Source organism: Gadus morhua, chromosome 14 (assembly GCF_902167405.1).
Source record: "Gadus morhua chromosome 14, gadMor3.0, whole genome shotgun sequence".
In the NCBI taxonomy this organism is placed as follows: domain Eukaryota; kingdom Metazoa; phylum Chordata; class Actinopteri; order Gadiformes; family Gadidae; genus Gadus; species Gadus morhua.
The window spans coordinates 233,592-252,500 of NC_044061.1; the positions used below are offsets into that span (position 1 = coordinate 233,592).

The 18,909-nt window shown below is 53.8% G+C and overlaps 1 protein-coding gene across 5 annotated transcripts in view; it reads right to left on the reverse strand.

Moving 5' to 3' along the window:
• Nucleotides 1-202: 202 nt before the first annotated feature.
• LOC115559053 (SH3 and multiple ankyrin repeat domains protein 2) overlaps nucleotides 203-18,909 on the reverse strand; it is a 109,591-nt gene continuing 90,884 nt past the window's right edge. For all 5 annotated transcript variants that reach the window (XM_030377687.1, XM_030377684.1, XM_030377686.1 and 2 more), the window contains 4 exons: nucleotides 17,377-17,480; nucleotides 16,544-16,649; nucleotides 13,122-15,489; nucleotides 203-4,175 (listed from right to left, as the gene is read on the reverse strand). In XM_030377687.1, coding sequence (XP_030233547.1) covers nucleotides 3,647-4,175; nucleotides 13,122-15,489; nucleotides 16,544-16,649; nucleotides 17,377-17,480 — 3,107 coding nt within the window. In that variant the 3' untranslated portion in view covers nucleotides 203-3,646. The remainder of the gene's footprint in view (nucleotides 4,176-13,121; nucleotides 15,490-16,543; nucleotides 16,650-17,376; nucleotides 17,481-18,909) is intronic.

Sequence of the window (18,909 nt, forward strand, 5' to 3'; positions counted from 1 at the left end):
TATATTATATGATATAGATATCTATGTAGGCTATATGATAATATTTAGATATAAAGCTCCAGGACTCCCGTGTGTTCTAGAATATTTACAGAACACGGCTAAAGGCTGTGTGCGCCTCGCCATTGCGATACATCCACTGTAAACAGAGCGCATGGTACCGTGGCTGCAAGCTGCTCAGGGCCACACCCCCACCCTCCTCCTTGACCCGCCTCGCTCCTCCTCATTTGCATTATAGCTACAGACGGCAAAACAGCGCATTTGGGGGAAGCTCAATGTGCGACTGTTTCGGAGTGGCTGTAACCCTGCACCACGGCTGAATTTCGGGAACGACTTTGAATACTGTGTTAGTTGCCCACTAATACCTATATTAAAAAATACATAAAATAGCATGTCATGGGACCTTTAAGAGAAAATTTTAATTGTGATGAAAAAAAGATGATACTTTCTAATAGACACCCATATGGCAATTGCGGTATCTGTCCGAAATGATTCCATCTGATTTCTTTACCATATGGCTTTACCATATTAGATCAGTCGTGTGCTCCGTTCCCCTCGAAGTGAACCGGACAGAAACACGGATAAACTGATCTGAGGCCAGGGGACTGAAGAGAGGGGTGTGGGGGGAGGGGCCTCCATGGGGAAGAGATGCCAGCTCTAACGATGCGTGGGGACCAATGAGAGCAGAGCATTACCAACACCTCTGAGCTCTAACCCTGCGTGGGGACCAATTAGAGCAGTGCAGGTCGTTTTATATACTGCCATAAAATACCCTTCATAAATTGATCCTGTATATTTTTTATATCTCTAACCCTAATATTACACCATACATGTATTATCTATTGTTATCATGTTTTATTCTCCCTCCGTCGATCACTCTTATATACACGCTTGAAGACAATGCAGATGGTTTTCAACTGTATTGACTACAATCCAACCTTCACCAAATGCTGGACAAACCAATTATAGTATAACCGCTAAAGCAGTATCCCTTAAAACAAGATCACCAGAGCTCCAGATCACCAGATCACCAGAGCTCCAGATCACCAGATCACCAGATCACCAGATCACCAGAGCTCCAGATCACCAGAGCTCCAGATCACCAGATCACCAGAGCTCCAGATCACCAGAGCTCCAGATCACCAGAGCTCCAGATCACCAGATCACCAGATCACCAGATCACCCAGGACCATAAGACTGCTCAAACTCCAAAAAGCTTTCCAGTGTAAAACCAGGAGCACTAGCGTTAGGGTGAGGGTGAGGGTTAGGGTCAGGGTTAGCCTTAGGGTGAGGGTTAGGGTTAGTACTGGCCCGTGTCAAACGTGTACATCCTCACATCTACTCATATACACATGGCGTTGCTTAACGTCTCTCAATGCTCTGTCATTGGATGAAGAGGTCTAATGTATGTACAGCATTAGCATTGTCTGTTGGGTAAATGAAGGGGGATAGAGCGATGGTGAGGATGTGAGGGGTACAGGACGCGCTCTTTGTCCTGATTTTGGAAAGATTGGAATGATTAACAGAGTAGCTGCTCACACTGAATCCAAATACCAACAATAGATTCCAACACTCTGAAGTCCTTTACTATGAAACCACCGTTTAGATGCTAACCTTAGTTAGCTCTACTGAGGCCATGTATTGCACATCATTGTTATACTAAATGAGCTATATTCGTTGCAAATATATATAAATATATAAATATATAAGACAGTTATGTGGGGATCTACTCGGATGGATTCAATGTCAGCAAAAGTTATATTTTATGACGGGAAGGACAATTGGAGCTGAACATAGCTACTTTTTGCTTGCACACACACACACACACACACACACACACACACACACACACACACACACACACACACACACACACACACACACACACACACACACACACACACACACAAGCTGGTCACAACACATCCTTCATATTTTAGGGGGAATAAATAAAACAAATTCAAATATACAATACAGTGAAAAACCACTTGGTGCTCTACTTCACAGACACACCTACAACTGCATTCTTGCAGAAATGTGAAATTCCAGTTTCATCAGGTAACACCTGGGGTTCTACAGCCGGGCTGTAACTGCTAACAAACACATCCAGATGTTGGTTTCCAAACACCGGGTTTCCTCTGGCTGATATGACCCTGAGTCTCTACCTCTGCTAGTGGTGAGGGACTGGTTCAACTGGTGAGGGACTGGTTCTACTGGTGAGGGACTGGTTCTACGGGTGAGGGACTGGTTCTAGTGGTGAGGGACTGGTTCTAGTGGTGAGGGACTGGTTCTACTGGTGAGGGACTTTGGTTCTAGTGGTGAGGGACTGGTTCTAGTGGTGAGGGACTGGTTCTACTGGTGAGGGACTGGTTCTACTGGTGAGGGACTGGTTCTACTGGTGAGGGACTGGTTCTAGTGGTGAGGGACTGGTTCTACTGGTGAGGGATTGGTTCTAGTGGTGAGGGACTGGTTCTAGTGGTGAGGGACTGGTTCTACTGGTGAGGGACTGGTTCTACTGGTGAGGGACTGGTTCGACTGGTGAGGGACTGGTTCTACTGGTGAGGGACTGGTTCTAGTGGTTAGGGACTGGTTCTAGTGGTGAGGGACTGGTTATACTGGTGAGGGACTTTGGTTCTACTGGTGAGGGACTGGTTCTACTGGTGAGGGACTGGTTCTACTGGTGAGGGACTTTGGTTCTAGTGTTGATGGACTGGTTCTACTGGTGAGGGACTTTGGTTCTAGTGTTGATGGACTGGTTCTACTGGTGAGGGACTGGTTCTAGTGGTGAGGGACTGGTTCTACTGGTGAGGGACTGGTTCTACTGGTGAGGGACTGGTTCTAGTGGTGAGGGACTGGTTCTACTGGTGAGGGACTGGTTCTACTGGTGAGGGACTTTGGTTCTAGTGTTGAGGGATGGGTGGACAGACGCTGGACTGTAACCTGCTACAATGGGGCTTCCTAGTAGGGCCCCTCCCATCATGCACTGCTCTTTCTGAGGAGGAGGAGGAGGAGGAGGAAGAGGAGGAGAAGGCCATTGCAGTGACAACGTTGTGAATGTGCATGGTTGTGTGTTATATGTGTGCTAGCATAGTGTCTGTGTGAGTGTGGTATGAAAGGTAGTGAAAAAGGTGAACCCATGTGTGTGTGTGTGTTTGTGTGTGTTGGTATGTGGCACTGTGAAAAAGGTGTGTGTTTGTGTGTTTAGTATACACAAGATCGCTGTACTAATCAAGTGGGATAAGATTCCTATTTTCAAACAAAACGGTGAAGAAATACTATTTCTGAGCAACTCTAGCAAAGATAGAAAAGGAGCGCTGTCCAGCTCAGCTGGGGAGCAGCACGGAGTGGCTGGCCAGCCTCAGGAGGACTCCCAGTCCTCCCAGTCCTCCAAGTCCGCCCACCCAGAGGATACACAGGTCGTTCCTCTGGTCGACGGAGGAGGGGTGTCGACACGGGGGCGGGACCCCCTCCCATCACACCCCGTCTCCATGGCGACGCCAGACGGGGGGGGGGGGGACGTCGACCGCCCCGGCCGCCCCTAGGAGCCCCCGGCGGTTGCCCCCCCCCCCCTCCAGGTGGGTGGCCCCGCCCCCTCCCAGCGGGTGGCCCCTTCCCCTCCCGGTGGGTGGCCCCGCCCCCTCTCGGCGGCCTATCTGTCCGTCAGCAGCTTCAGCGCCCGCTCGATGTTCATGCGGTGGCCGACCCGCGTCACCCCCAGGTCGATCAGGTCCTCCTTGCGCAGCGAGGCCAAGTGCGCGCCCTCGATCTCGTTGTCCAGGAAGGCGTCGCGGTGCTCCGCCAGGTTCAGGCTCTCCAGCCAGTCCGCCACGTCCGCCTTGCTCCACAGGTCCACCGGCTTCCCGGCGAAGGGCTTCCCCGAGGCGGCGGCGGCGGCGGCGGCCTGCAGCAGGGAGAGCGGCGAGGGCGAGCGGGAGGAGCCTCCGCAGGAGGAGGAGCCCAGGCTGTAGCCGCCGCCCAGCGGGGGCGTGGCCAGGCCGAAGGCCTCCGTCAGCGTGGGCGAGGTGGACGGCGGCAGCGAGGAGCAGGGTGTGAGCGAGGAGGCGCCAGAGTCGGGCGGGCTGCCGGTGCGGGGCTGCTGGGGGGGGGGTGGGAGGCCGGCAGGGGGCGTGGCGCTGAGGCCGGCCGCCGGCCGCGTGGCCGCCTCATCTGCAGGGGTCCTGCAGGAGACACAGCGGGGGTTAGAGGTCACAGCCTAACCCTAGAGGTCACAGCGGTCCACAGCCTAACCCTAGAGGTCACAGCCTAACCCTAGAGGTCACAGCCTAACCCTAGAGGTCACAGCCTAACCCTAGAGGTCACAGCGGCCCACAGCCTAACTTTAGAGGTCACAGCCTAACCCTAGAGGTCACAGCGGCCCACAGCCTAACCCTAGAGGTCACAGCCTAACCCTAGAGGTCACAGCGGCCCACAGCCTAACTTTAGAGGTCACAGGGTAACCCTAGAGGTCACAGCCTAACCCTAGAGGTCACAGCGGCCCACAGCCTAACCCTAGAGGTCACAGCCTAACCCTAGAGGTCACAGACTAACCCTAGAGGTCACAGCGGCCCACAGCCTAACTATAGAGGTCACAGCCTAACCCTAGAGGTCACAGCCTAACCCTAGAGCTCAGGAGGCACCATCAGCAGACGGCCTCCATCCTCAGTGAAGAACAAGATTTAAGTGTAGATTTATTATATTTACTATCCCCTTAATGCCTTAGTTCACCCCCACCCTGCAGACGGGGCTGCAGCGCAGAGGAGCGCTTCTCTCCTGTGTGGGCGTGTCTATCCCCTCAGCTGGTGTGTTAGGGTCTAGAAGAGGGAGTGGGGGTGTCTATCCCCTCAGCTGGTGTGTTAGGGTCTAGAAGAGGGAGTGGGGGTGTCTATCCCCTCAGCTGGTGTGTTAGGGTCTAGAAGAGGGAGTGGGGGTGTCTATCCCCTCAGCTGGTGTGTTAGGGTCTAGAAGAGGGAGTGGGGGTGTCTATCCCCTCAGCTGGTTTGTTAGGGTCTAGAAGAGGGAGTGGGGGTGTCTATCCCCTCAGCTGGTGTGTTAGGGTCTAGAAGAGGGAGTGGGGGTGTCTATCCCCTCAGCTGGTTTGTTAGGGTCTAGAAGAGGGAGTGGGGGTGTCTATCCCCTCAGCTGGTGTGTTAGGGTCTAGAAGAGGGAGTGGGGGTGTCTATCCCCTCAGCTGGTTTGTTAGGGTCTAGAAGAGGGAGTGGGGGTGTCTATCCCCTCAGCTGGTGAGTTAGGGTCTAGAAGAGGGAGTGGGGGTGTCTATCCCCTCAGCTGGTGTGTTAGGGTCTAGAAGAGGGAGTGGGGGTGTCTATCCCCTCAGCTGGTGAGTTAGGGTCTAGAAGAGGGAGTGGGGGTGTCTATCCCCTCAGCTGGTGAGTTAGGGTCTAGAAGAGGGAGTGGGGGTGTCTATCCCCTCAGCTGGTTTGTTAGGGTCTAGAAGAGGGAGTGGGGGTGTCTATCCCCTCAGCTGGTGAGTTAGGGTCTAGAAGAGGGAGTGGGGGTGTCTATCCCCTCAGCTGGTGTGTTAGGGTCTAGAAGGTTGGGGTTAAGAATCGTCTTGCGTGAAGACGAACGCCAGAAGGCTGAGCGTCCGTTCTGCTGATGAGGGGTTGAGTCAAGGGCGTTACTCTGCATAGGGACGGAGGGCCATGTCCCGACAACTTAGGGAAAGTAAGGCTTGTCCCTACCAACATTTTGATTCATTATTTTTTAATATAATGAAATGTATTTTTACAAAAGGCATTTAATATAATATTGTTTTGCAAACTCTTGCCAAACAGGACGGCCAAAGACACGCTGATTTGGGTGGGGGGGAGCACGCGGCGAGAAGTCCCTCGGTCCGTATACCTTTATAGGGTTAGGGTTAGGGTTATACAAGCGATGATTCAAATTCAGGTCAACCTCTGGAGCACGCACGGGGGCCGACCGCTCATCAGCGGTAGAACCGCCGCATGGCGGGGAAGGCCGGCGCACCGGAAGGGAAGTTATCTGGCACCGGAAGTTTGGCACCGTGCTGATGGAGACGAGGAGACCGTACCCGTCTGAACTTATGACCTGCCTCCGCATTTTTCGCTTCACAAATACCTAACTTCTACTAACCTGACCTTTTTTGCAGTAGGCTACTTTAAATGTGAATAAGTGCACATGTAAATCTAGATTTTGATATAATTATTGTTCACCATGACGCAGTCTACGCAGCAATTTTGGGTTAGGTCTGTGAAGTGTCCCTTCCAAAGCTGAGACCAAACTTACCCCCTTGGGTTGAGTGATGAGGGGTTGAGTGATGAGTCCCGAGTTTTTATTTTATTTTTATATTTTAATTTAAAAAAAAAAAATACATTTTTGTAGTCCTGCATGTTAAGATTTGTTTGAGTTGTTTGCTATAAATACTATAAACACTATGAATACAACTATAAATACAAAGTGCAAAAGTGCTTCCAAACAACTTTTGCCTCCTCTGCGTCGCGACGTTGCATTGCGTTGCATTACGTTGTGTTGTGATTGCGCTAAACATACAGTAGGGGGCGGTATTAGCTTGAGCTTGGCCCGGAATAAAGCAGTCTAGGGAAATATGTCCAGTAATTTATTTAATTTTTTTCAGTTCATACACTAATGAAGATGTTCATCTGAAAGTTAATTCTGTCCACATCTGAACCAAATAAGAGCCTTATCATTCATGATCCATCTCCACAGCTTGAGGGAAGACAGAATATTGGAATCATTTCCTTCTTCATTTCACTGATAAAAAATATTAATTTGTTTGATCATTCAAAATTGATCATTACTTATTCATGTGCACTGATCGTTTCATCTGGCATATGGAAACGTTAAGCGAAATGAGGGAAACCCAAAGGGATATGTATCCACTATTCTCAGCTTTCAGCTTCAGGATGGTATATAGCTCAGGGTTAGGTTCAGGGTCAGGTCCCACTGGAGGTCAGGGTTAGGGTCAGGGTCAGGGTTAGGGTCAGACTCAGGGTCAGGTCCCAGTAGAGGTATGGACCGCAACCTGCAGATGTGTGTGGGTTAAAGAGGGCTGATGGGGATGTAGTTTTGATTCATGGCCCCTGAAGTTGATACATGGAGTAATGCTTCAAAAGAAAGCAGTGATCCTAATCACCTCTCGTCTCATATATGAGGACACACACACACACACACGCGCACAAGCACACACACACACACACACACACACACACACACACACACACACACACACACACACACACACACACACACACACACACACACACACACACCATCAAACAGAGACATTAACAAAAACTCAGACACCCGCACAAAGTTCCACCAGGCGTTTGTTTTGATCTACTTATCGCTACTTTTTCAAAGTTTTCTCTCTTTCAGGTCTGAGACTGGGCAGACATATCGTAATGGCCCACTTTCAATCCATTCAAAAGGGGCCAATCTCCATGTTTTGTATGAGGATGTGTGATAACCCTAACCCTGATTCCCTTTGTCCTCTCCTATATGGAACAGCCCAGGGGCATCTAAGGAGACGGGGAAAGTGGTTCTGCCAAAACTAAACTGGGCCATGGTGAAAGCACTTTGCATCATGGGTAAAAAACAGACAAGCAGACAAAATGGAAACTTACGGCTTTGAGTTGTCAACACCAGCTTTAAGTTTGCCCCACAGGATGTCAGGCGGGAAGCGGGAAACAGGATGGGGATGAGATGGCGTGAGACAGACAGACATGGTGACACTGTTAGATGTGTAATGGACATGGATGTGATGGCAAGTCGCACACACACAGACACACACATCAGAAGCAAAGAGGCATAAAATCACTCACACACACACACACACACACACACACACACACACACACACACACACACACACACACACACACACACACACACACACACACACACACACACACACAGTGATGTGACGGGGGGAGGCGGACAGCCAGGAGCTCATGTGTTAAAATGGCGCTGGTTGGTTAACTAGCCCTAGGGTGAGGGTCCATGAGCAGCCTTCACGCTCGTTCACGCACGTAGCGCCAAAACCGGATCTTTCTGCCCCAGTAACCCCCATGCTGCACTGCATAACTTTACAGTATCAACAGTCACCGCGTTACCTTACAGCAGGGATGGGCAACTTTCATGATAAAGAGGGCCACATTTTTCATCATAACCATCGGAGGGCCACATGACTGCACACTTCAACTAAACGTGAGCTGAGAGAAGCTACACAATTTTGAATTTGGTAGATATGATTTCCTGTATTCTGGTGCATTTTGGGGATGGCCACTACCTATTAAATCATCCAGAATCATAACCTATGTACGGTATGTTAATTGAACCAACATACATTCATTTCATGTTTTCCATGCTCAAACAGCCACATGAATGGTCAATATTTTTATCAGTGCAAAGGGCTCACATACATCATCATTCAATGAAGTCAAAAAACTGAAAAACAGTGGCCCAACATTAAGTGCAACAACTCAATGAACTCAAACCCAACAAGCAGTTGTAGTAGTTGTAGTGGCGACTTAAGTGGATATCTTTAATGACTGATATCGCTTCTAAGCAAACTAGACGCATGGGTTTGCCTTCGAATTCTATGAATTCTTCTCATCTTTCTTGACCGAGTTTTCTGTAACTCGATCAATTATTATTATTATTATTATATATTTTTTTATTATGTGCGGGCCTGACTGAGTGAGAATGCGGGCCGCATGCGGCCCGCGGGCCACCAGTTGCCCATCCCTGCCTTACAGTATCAACAATCACAAAATATCTTTGCCGTATCAAAAGTCACTGCATCATAACTTTAAAGTATCTAAGTCATTCCATCATAACTTTACGGTACGAATAGTGACCCCCTGGCTGCACTGCATTACACTGCAACAGTATGAACAGTCAATGCATCATCATTTTACAGTATCAACAGTCACTGCACTACTTTACAGTTCATTAAGTCACTGCATAACTTTACAGTATCAACAGTCACTGCATTAGTTTACAGTATGAACAGTTACTGTATCATAACTTTACAGTATGACCAGTCACTGCATCATAGCTTTACAGTACGAACAGTGACCCCCTGGCTGCACTGCATAACTTTACAGTATGAACAGTCCCTGTGTTACTTTAGAGTATGACAGTCACTGCATAATAACTTTACAGTATGAACAGTGACCCCCTGGCTGCACTGCGTTACTTTACAGTATCAACTGTCACTGCATTACTTTACAGTATCAACAGTCACTGCATTACTTTACAAAATAAACATTCACTTCATAATAAATTTATAGTATGAACAGTGACCCCCTGGCTGCACTTCAGAACTTTACAGTATGAACAGTCACTGCATTACTTTACAGTATCAACAGTCACTGCGTTACTTTACAGTATCAACAGTCACTGCGTTACTTTACAGTATCAACAGTCAATGCATTACTTTACAGAATCAACATTGACCCCCTGGCGGCACTGACTTACTTTACAGTATCAACAGTTATTGCTTCATAACTATTCAATGCTCTGGTGTCCTCCCACTGATCAAGTGCCGCCTGGCTGTCGCTACGAGGTAAGAGTTGATGTTAATAGTGCGTAATTACCTATTGGACTAATCAGTTCAAGGCCTTCTTTAGCGTCTGGCCTTATTCCCACACTGAGGGTTAGGGTTAGCTAACCACGGCAGAGGGGGGGTTCAGTGTTCTGCACTGGAGATAATCCACAAACAGCACATTAATTATAAATCACTGCTTCTGCTATAAATAACCCGTCGGAGCCCGACCGCATTACGAGGCCGCCCGCATCATGAGGCCGACCGAACACGAGGCCGACCGCATCACGAGGCCACCCGCATCACGAGGCCGCCCGCATTACGAGGCCGACCGCATCACGAGGCCGCCCGCATCACGAGGCTGCCCGCATCATGAGGCCGCCCGCATCACGAGGCCGACCGCATCACGAGGCCGACCGCATCACGAGGCCGACCGCATCACGAGGCCGCCCGCATCACGAGGCCGCCCGCATCACGAGGCCGACCGCATCACGAGGCCTCCCGCATCACGAGGCCGCCCGCATCACGAGGCCGCCCGCATCACGAGGCCGACCGAACGCGAGGCCGACGACCCCAGCGCCTTGCGCTGTGTCCGGTGCTGCGGCCGGCCCTCCGACCTCCATGTTGAGGCCGACGGACGGCGTGCCACTTCCTGTTGACAGCACGCCGCTGGAGGCTGCCGCTGGAGGAGCAGAGCGGCTGATCAGCGGAGTTCACCCACACACCGCATGACGCGCCACAGCCTCTGAGGCAACAGCAGCACAGCAGTCTGCGCACGCACACGCACACACGCACACTACAACCACAGGCTAGTTTTATTTATAGCACACAAGTCCACACACATAAAAATGCACAGGCATCAGCACACACACAAGCACACACACACACACACACACGTAGATAGCCACGTGCACAGAGGCTGGCTGGGTGTGCAGGGTTACGTAACGTGGCCTACTAAGGCAACATGTCACATGACCTGTGAGTGGTTGAACTTTGAGGAGGGTTCGACCGGCCCTCCTCTCTTCCTTTTTCTCTGTCATACACACAGAGTAAGAGACACACACACACGCACAACCACACCATCCCGACTCTAATCGGACTGACATCATTCCTGCAGGCCCCAAGGCTGCTCTCATCAGCTGGTTGCTAGGCAACCCTTACATCCACAGGCACAACCAACGCACGTTCAATCTGAGAGGGTTGGAGATTTCAAAAAATAAGAAAAAAAGATTGAAGAAAAACAAACATGCAAGACAGAACATTGGAATTCTCTTTAAGCATTAATCTAATTCTCACAGTAAGAGAGAGAGAGAGAGAGAGAGAGAGAGAGAGAGAGAGAGAGAGAGAGAGAGAGAGAGAGAGAGAGAGAGAGTGATAGAGAGAGAGAGAGAGAGAGAGAGTGATAGAGAGAAAGAGAGAAGGAGAGAGAGAGAACGAGAGAGAGTGAGAGAGAGAGTGAGAGAGAGAGAGTGATAGAGAGAAAGAGAGAAAGAGAGAGAGAGAGAGAGATATAAAGAAAGAGAGAGAGAGAGAGTGATAGAGAGAGAGTGAGAGAGAGAGAAAGAGAGAGAGAGAGCGTGTGTGAATCTAGGCCATCCTCTCCCGTCTCTGCTGCCGTCTGTATAATATATCTATAGGTATAAATAATAATATAATACAATAATAATAAAGGCCTGATTCTCAGTACCTGAGTCTCTGAGTCTCTGAGACTCTGTCCCTGAGTCTTTGAGCCTCTGTCGCTGAGTCTCTGAGTCTCTGTCGCTGAGTCTCTGAGTCTCTGAGTCTTTGTCTCTGAGACTCTGAGTCTCTGAGTCTTTGTCTCTGAGACTCTGAGTCTCTGAGTCTTTGTCTCTGAGTCTCTGAGTCTTTGTCTCTGAGTCTCTGAGTCTTTGTCGCTGAGTCTCTGAGTCTCTGTCCCTGAGTCTCTGAGTCTTTGTCTCTGAGACTCTGAGTCTTTGTCCCTGAGTCTCTGAGTCTCTGTCCCTGAGTCTCTGAGTCTCTGTCCCTGAGTCTCTGAGTCTCTGTCGCTGAGACTCTGAGTCTCTGTCCCTGAGTCTCTGAGTCTCTGTCGCTGAGACTCTGAGTCTCTGTCCCTGAGTCTCCGAGTCTCTGAGTCTGAGTCTCTGTCCCTGAGTGTCTGAGTCTCTGAGTCTTTGTCCCTGAGTCTCTGAGTCTCTGTCGCTGAGACTCTGAGTCTCTGTCCCTGAGACTCTGAGTCTTTGTCCCTGAGTCTCTGAGTCTTTTTCTCTGAGTCTCTGTCTCTGAGACTCTGACCCTGAGACTCTGAGTCTCTGTCCCTGAGTCTCTGAGTCTCTGAGTCTCTGTCCCTGAGTCATTTAGGAGGAGTTGCTTCAAAGACAACTGGGCATTGATGTAGCACAACTAATAAATTCATTTTCTTGCCATCCTTTTCATGATCCACATCCAAGTGCAAACAATGTTTTGTACCCATTATATCCACCATGACATCAGCCCTTTAAGAGAAGGGCGACCCGGTGAGGAACGCTGACCATTCAGAAGGTCAAACCGATGGCGACACACTGAAGAGGAGCAGAAGGCCTGTCTGTCCATCACCAGCCCTCCCTCTGTCCACTGCCTGTCCATCACCAGCCCTCCCTCTGCCCACTGTCTGTCCATTACCAGCCCTCCCTCTGTCCACTGTCTGTCCATCACCAGCCCTCCCTCTGTCCACTGTCTGTCCATCACCAGCCCTCCCTCTGTCCACTGTCTGTCCATCACCAGCCCTCCCTCTGTCCACTGTCTGTCGCTGTCCTACTCTCTGTCCACTGTCTGTTGCCGTCCTCCTCTCTGTCCACTGTCTGTCGCCGTCCTCCTCTCTGTCCACTGTCTGTCCATCACCAGCCCTCCCTCTGTCCACTGTCTGTCCATCACCAGCCCTCCCTCTGTCCACTGTCTGTCGCTGTCCTCCTCTCTGTCCACTGTCTGTCGCCGTCCTCCTCTCTGTCCACTGTCTGTCGCCGTCCTCCTCTCTGTCCACTGTCTGTCGCTGTCCTCCTTTCTGTCCACTGTCTGTCGCCGTCCTCCTCTCTGTCCACTGTCTGTCGCCGTCCTCCTTTCTGTCCACTGTCTGTCGCCGTCCTCCTCTCTGTCTGTGTCCGACTCGTTCAGGTAAATACTACCGGTGAATCATTGATTTTCATTTCAGTTGAACAAGGCCTTGAGCGAGGCAGGAAGCTTTGTCCGGAGGTGCAGGATTATACGCTGCATGTCTTGCATGCTATCATAGACTACTCAGAATTGGATTCCCAGCTATAGAGCAAATATCCCCAACAACTACACTTTTCAATTCAGTGCTTTTACTCTTGATTTATTCCTTATTAGTCCTTCCCTTTCCAAGTGGTCTTGAACGTAGCATAATGAAACTGTTGAATAATGCCTATTGAAATTAAACATAAATGCTTAGCTTTAAAGAATCATGCTACATTACGCATACGCATACAAACATCAACGCTAAAAGAAGGGTCCACTGGGGTTGGGGTTAGGTGTTAGGGGTTAGGGCTAGGGTTCGGGTTAGCCTTAACCCTAACCCCTAACCCTAACCCTAGCTACATACCTGGAGCCGAACACGCCCCGGGCCCCTGTGGGGGAGTCCAGGCCCTCGGTCCTGGGGGGCCTCTCGCGGTTCATCTGCTGAAGGATGGAGCTGAGCTCGCTGATGACGGTGTTCTTGGGGTCAGGCGTGGCCGGCGGGCTGCGCAGCTCGGCGGGCTGCTCCCCCCACAGCTTGGAGGTCCGTTGTGCGGGGGGGGGGTCGGAACCAGGAGGAGGGGGAGGAGCCTGTGGTGGCGAGCCGAAGGCCTCGGGCGGCTCCTCGATCAGGGTGTCGTGGTAGAGGGACGTCCGGTTGATGAGGGGCTTGCCCTTGGGTTTGGGCGGGACGGGGGGGCGGTCCAGCAAGAAGGCGTGGCCGTCGGCGTAGAGGCCCTCCAGGTCGCAGAAGCCCCCCTCTGAGGACAGCGTGGAGACACTGGAGACGGTGCTGGTGGTCTCGGCGCGGCCGGGCTCCCCACCGCTCCGCCCGTCCGCCTCCTCGCCGCGGCGCTCCGGGTCCTGGGGGGGGAAGGCCGGGGGCATGCAGTTGGTCAGCAAGCCCCGCCGGTGGTGCGCCCCCATGGGGGGCGGGGCGTGGTACGGCCCCCCGTTCTGCCGCTGCCGCTGGATCATCTCGGCGATGGCGCCGGCCTGGTCGTCGGGGACGTCGATGCTGTTGGCGAACTCCAACGGCGGGGGGAGCGGCTCCGAGAAGACGAACTCGTCGTCGATGTCCACGGACGCCAGCGGGGGGGGGGGGATCCGGAAGGGAAGCTTCACCGGTTCGTCCAGGGACTCGCTGGCCGCCACGCCGCGCCGCAGGGCCGCCGGCGGGTCGGAGGAGGGCGGGGCCCTGGGAGCGCCGGCCTTGTGGGGGGGGTCGGGGTCCTTCAGCTCGGTGGGGCGGTCGCTCTCCCGGCCCCCCTCCTCGGTGTGGACCATCAGCAGCCCGGCGGGGGGCTCCACGGCCTCCACCGGGGCGCTCTTCCTCTGCTCCAGCTTCTGGTGCTGCCTCTGCTCCCGCGCCCCGTCCGTCTCATACCTCTGCTCCGTCATCTGGCGCCGCAGCCCCCCGCGGCCCCCCCGGCCTCCCCGGCCCGCCCGGCCCACGGTGGCGGTCCCGGCGGGGCCGAAGCCCGCCTCCATGCCGGAGCGCAGCTTGGTGTCGATGAACAGCGGCTGGATGAGCTCGGCCTGGTGGCCGGGCTGGGACGGGAGCGACTGGGGCTCCGTCCTGGGGGGCGAGGGGGCCGGGTTCTGGTGGCCGTGCTGCTCCTTCATGGCGCGGTCCCGGGCCGCGAGGGCCAGGGCGAGGGGGGAGTTGGGATCCAAGGCTTTCCCGGTGACGGGGTGGAGGTAGGTACCGGCGGCCCCGTTGTGGCTCTTAGGGGGCGTGGCCGGGAGGCTGAGGGGGCTGTCCAGGTTGGGGCACTGGCCGGTGCGGGTGTTGAGCGGCTCACGGACCACCGCGGGCTCGGGGCTGTCGACGTCGGTCAGGTTGCCGCCGCCGCCGCCCAGGGGACGCCCGAGCTGGATGGAGAGCGGGGGCATGGCGGCCCTCCGCAGCCGCTCGTCGCCGCTGAACATGCCCTCGTCGATGGAGCGGGACTGGCGCAGGCGGGGGGCGGGGGTGGGGCCGTCCTCGTCCCCCGCGTCGATCGACTGGAACGCCGTCGAGTTCTTCCTGGCCTCCAACCTTTTCTCCCGGTCCCGCACCGCCCCGGCGATGGCGGCGGCGAAGGGGTTGCTGAGCGCGAGGGAGTCCCCGGGCCGCAGCGCCCCGCCCCCGGCGGCCGCGAGGGGGGGGTGCTCCGGGGTGGTGGGCTCCACCTCCATGCTGCTGCCCTGGCTGCTCTTGCCGCTGCTGCTGGTGGAGGGCTCCTTGATGATGATGGTGGGGATGGGGATGGAGGAGCAGGTGCGCTCCGTGGGCGTGGAGGGCATGGAGGCCGGCCCGGACGCCGCCTTGTGGCCGCTCTTTTCGGGGCTGTCCTCCACGTTGGGCTGCTTCACCAGCATGCCCTTCCTCCGGGCCGGCTTGGCGGGCACGTATAGGTTCTTGCCCACCTCGGAGTACGGGTTCTCGGGCACGGGCGCGCGGCCCCGCAGCCGGCTGCTCTCGAACTGCTCCGAGCTCTGTCGGTAGTAGCCGCGCCGCAGGGTGCCCGCGTCCCGGCCCATGGTGCTCACGGCGTTGGCGTTGTGCGTGAACCCAGGCCGGGCGCCGTAGCCCCGCAGGGTCTGGCTGGCGGGGGCGTTGTAGGCGGGGGGGGAGGGGGGGGAGACGGCGGGCGGAGGGGGGATGTCCTCTGAGGTGTCCGGCATAGAAAGACTGCGGGAGAACTTGAGCGATGGCGGCGTGAGGAAGCCCAGCGTCTCCTCCTCGGTCCCTGGGGAGGGAGGGGGAGGGAGGAGAAAGGTGGGGGAGGGAGGGAGGGAGAGGGGGAGGGTGGTGGAGGGAGGAGAAGGGAGGGGGAGGGAGGGAGGGAGGGGGGAGGGTGGTGGAGGGAGGAGAAGGGTGGGGGAGGGAGGGAGGGAGAGGGGGAGGGTGGTGGAGGGAGGAGAAGGGAGGGGGAGGGAGGGAGGGGGGAGGGTGGTGGAGGGAGGAGAAGGGTGGGGGAGGGAGGGAGGGGGAGGGAGGAGAAGGGAGGGAGGATAAGGGTGGGGGAGGGAGGGGGAGGGATGGGGGAGGGAGGGGGAGGGATGGGGGAGAACGATATCAGGACCAGGAGACACGGGATGACGTTCTTTAGAATTTAAACACATAAATGCAGTGTTTTCCCCCCCCCCCACTCTTTGACCACCTTGACTAAGACATTTTCTGGGTCAAACACTTAAATGTATCTTTTTTAAATCATGTCTCTGTTGTTGACGTCGTCTCTGCTCTGATACCAGGCCAGTAAACCAACTAGACACTTTGACACAAGGGGGATTTCGATTATCAGAAGCAGTGAGCAGGTCCACTGAGGCAGCCGGGAGATCTGTGCCTTGCTCAGGGGAACGTGGGTATCGATTGAAGGAAGAGAATCGATTTATTCTGCCATCTTTTTCAACTCACCAGCATCTCAAGACCTTTGGCAATAGGAAATGATTGGGGAAACTTTCCCCGAAATGTGTTCTGAGTGCTTGTATTTCTCACAACATGCTCTGGCCCGGGGTTATGGAGAATCAAATGGGCTGTGAGAAACATTAGCAGCACGGCCCAGTCGTGGAGCCTGAACAATGGGATAAAGCATGCTGCCTAATGACCTCCAATGGATCGCCTTGAAGCAGACTATACACTGAGCAGCTTTCTCCAGATCACTTTCATTAGAATCCATTTTGTGAGTGTGAACAGAGAATCTCCTTTGAGGTTTAAATAACCCAGTGGCTTGGCGCAATGCAGGAGGCACACACATGCACGCAGACACGCACGCAGGCACACGCGCACCGTGGACATCATACCTATGGACTTCTGTTTCTTGATGGTGCCCTTGGCAGGTACTCCCAGCAGCCCCCCGGGCACCGTGGGGGGGGCCACCGCCACCCCCTGGCGGTCGTGGTACAGAGACTGGAACACAAACGCCTGCTGTCATCTCATTGATGTTCTTAAGAGATTTGCAGGTAGGAATCATAACGACTGTGGGGGTGGGGGTGTGGGGGTGGGGTTGTGGGGGTGAGGTTGAGGGGGGTATGGGGGGTGAGGCTGAGGGGGTGGGGGTGAGGGTGGGGTTGTGGGGGTGAGGGGGTGGGGGTGAGGGTGTGGGGGTGGGGGTGAGGGTGTGGGGGTGGGGGTGAGGGTGTGGGGGTGGGGGTGAGGGGGTGGGGGTGAGGGTGTGGGGGTGTGAGGGTGTGGGGTGGGGGTGTGGGGGTGGGGGTGAGGGTGTGGGGGTGGGGGTGAGGGGGTGGGGGTGAGGGTGTGGGGGTGTGAGGGTGTGGGGTGGGGGTGAGGGGGTGGGGGTGAGGGTGTGGGGGTGGGGGTGATGCTGTGACCCTGTGGGGGTGTGTGGGTGTGGGGGGCTGGGTGTGCTGGTGTGGGGTTAAGGGTGATGCTGTGACCCTGTGGGGGTGAGGATGGGGTTGTGGGGGTGAGGGTGCGACCCTGTGGGGGTGAGGGTGGGGTTGTGGGGGTGAGGGTGGGGTTGTGGGGGTGAGGGTGTGACCCTGTGGGGGTGAGGGTGGGGTTGTGGGGGTGAGGGTGTGACCCTGTGGGGGTGAGGGTGGGGTTGTGGGGGTGAGGGTGTGACCCTGTGGGGGTGGGGGGGTGGGGGGGCTGGGTGGTGTAGGCCTGGACTCACGTTCATCTCAGAGGTCACCAGGCAGCGGCTGGAGGGGCGTGGTTTGATGGTGGCCACCTTCATGTCGGGGTTCTTGGGCGCCGGCTGGGCCTCGTCCACCTTGTCTGAAACGAGAGGCGACGTCAAGGGGGGCGAGGCCGCGGCTGTAAGTGGAGATCACGGCCAAACAAGCCATTCATCCTCTGCTTCCCGGGGTTTAGAGCGCTGTGAGCGGCGGTCAGCCTGAAGCCGTGCAGCTCCTCAAACAGCCGACAAAGCAGCAGCACCAACTCACGGGGTCGCCGATCTGCCAACGCCCTCATATCCAAACGGGTTCAGTGTGAGAACACACTGACCACGCTGCGATATCAGCGGCCTGCGTGCAGCTGAATATGACCTTTCTGAACTGGGAAAAGGAGCCATTTCACATTTGTCTCTGTAAATATATTATGTGTTATTAGGTTGAGAATAAACGGTATTGTATATCAAACAACGAATAATAATAGTAAAAATAAAATACATATTGTAAATCAACCCGTAAAAATAAGCAACATACATTCACAGTATATTGATATGCTCTGTTACAGTAAGAGAACAACGATACACAAAACTCATGTAACCATATGTTTATGTACGAATTGCGGCAATGCCAGCCAACGTCAATCCGAACACTCAACCGAAACGTCATATTCAGCGCCCCCCATTGGTCGTGAGTGGATGTTGGAGGCGGGGTTTAGGGGCGTGGTTTAGGGCAGTGATGAGCGATTGGCAGATCTAAACTTCCCTGTGGTTTGTGATGACGTCATCAGAGAGCCTGCTTTTGTTGTTATGGTTAAAGTCCTATTTGTAATCTCCGAGAAGCTACATGCTACTCAGAGAAGCTACATGCTACTCTGAACTAGCCTGGTTAGCCCCCCCTCCCAGCCTTCAGGTGGTGCTCATGCACTGGGGTCATGTTTACTTAGAGTGACTTGGAAAACAATCCTCTTCTTCAGTGTCTCTAAATACAAGAAGGAAAGGGAGGAGAGGGGATCATTACCAAATGACAGTGTACACACACACACACACACACACACACACACACACACACACACACACACACACACACACACACACACAAGCATGTATGTAAACCCACACACACAAACACGCACACACACGTAAACACACACACGCACACACACACAAACACACATGTCTAATGTCTAATGCTTTCTATCAATATCTTTCATAACCTCTCTCTCCTATGAATCCCTCAGACCTATCGGGGCATGTGCGATACAGTTGCCCTTGAAACATAGCTATGAGTAAAAGGCATCTGTGAATATTTCCAGTTACACACATAAACACACACACACACAAACACACACACACACACACACACGATCACATGGCAGTCGACATTTGAAGTCCTAAAGAGTGAGTGTGGAGAATGGTTTGAGGAGTTCTACTCCGCTGCACTCATGACTTATGAAGGGCAGTTGCAGTATCTCTTGTGTTGTTTGTTAAAAAGTAACATGGAAATGCGGACATTAAGCTCTGCATGAGTCCTGT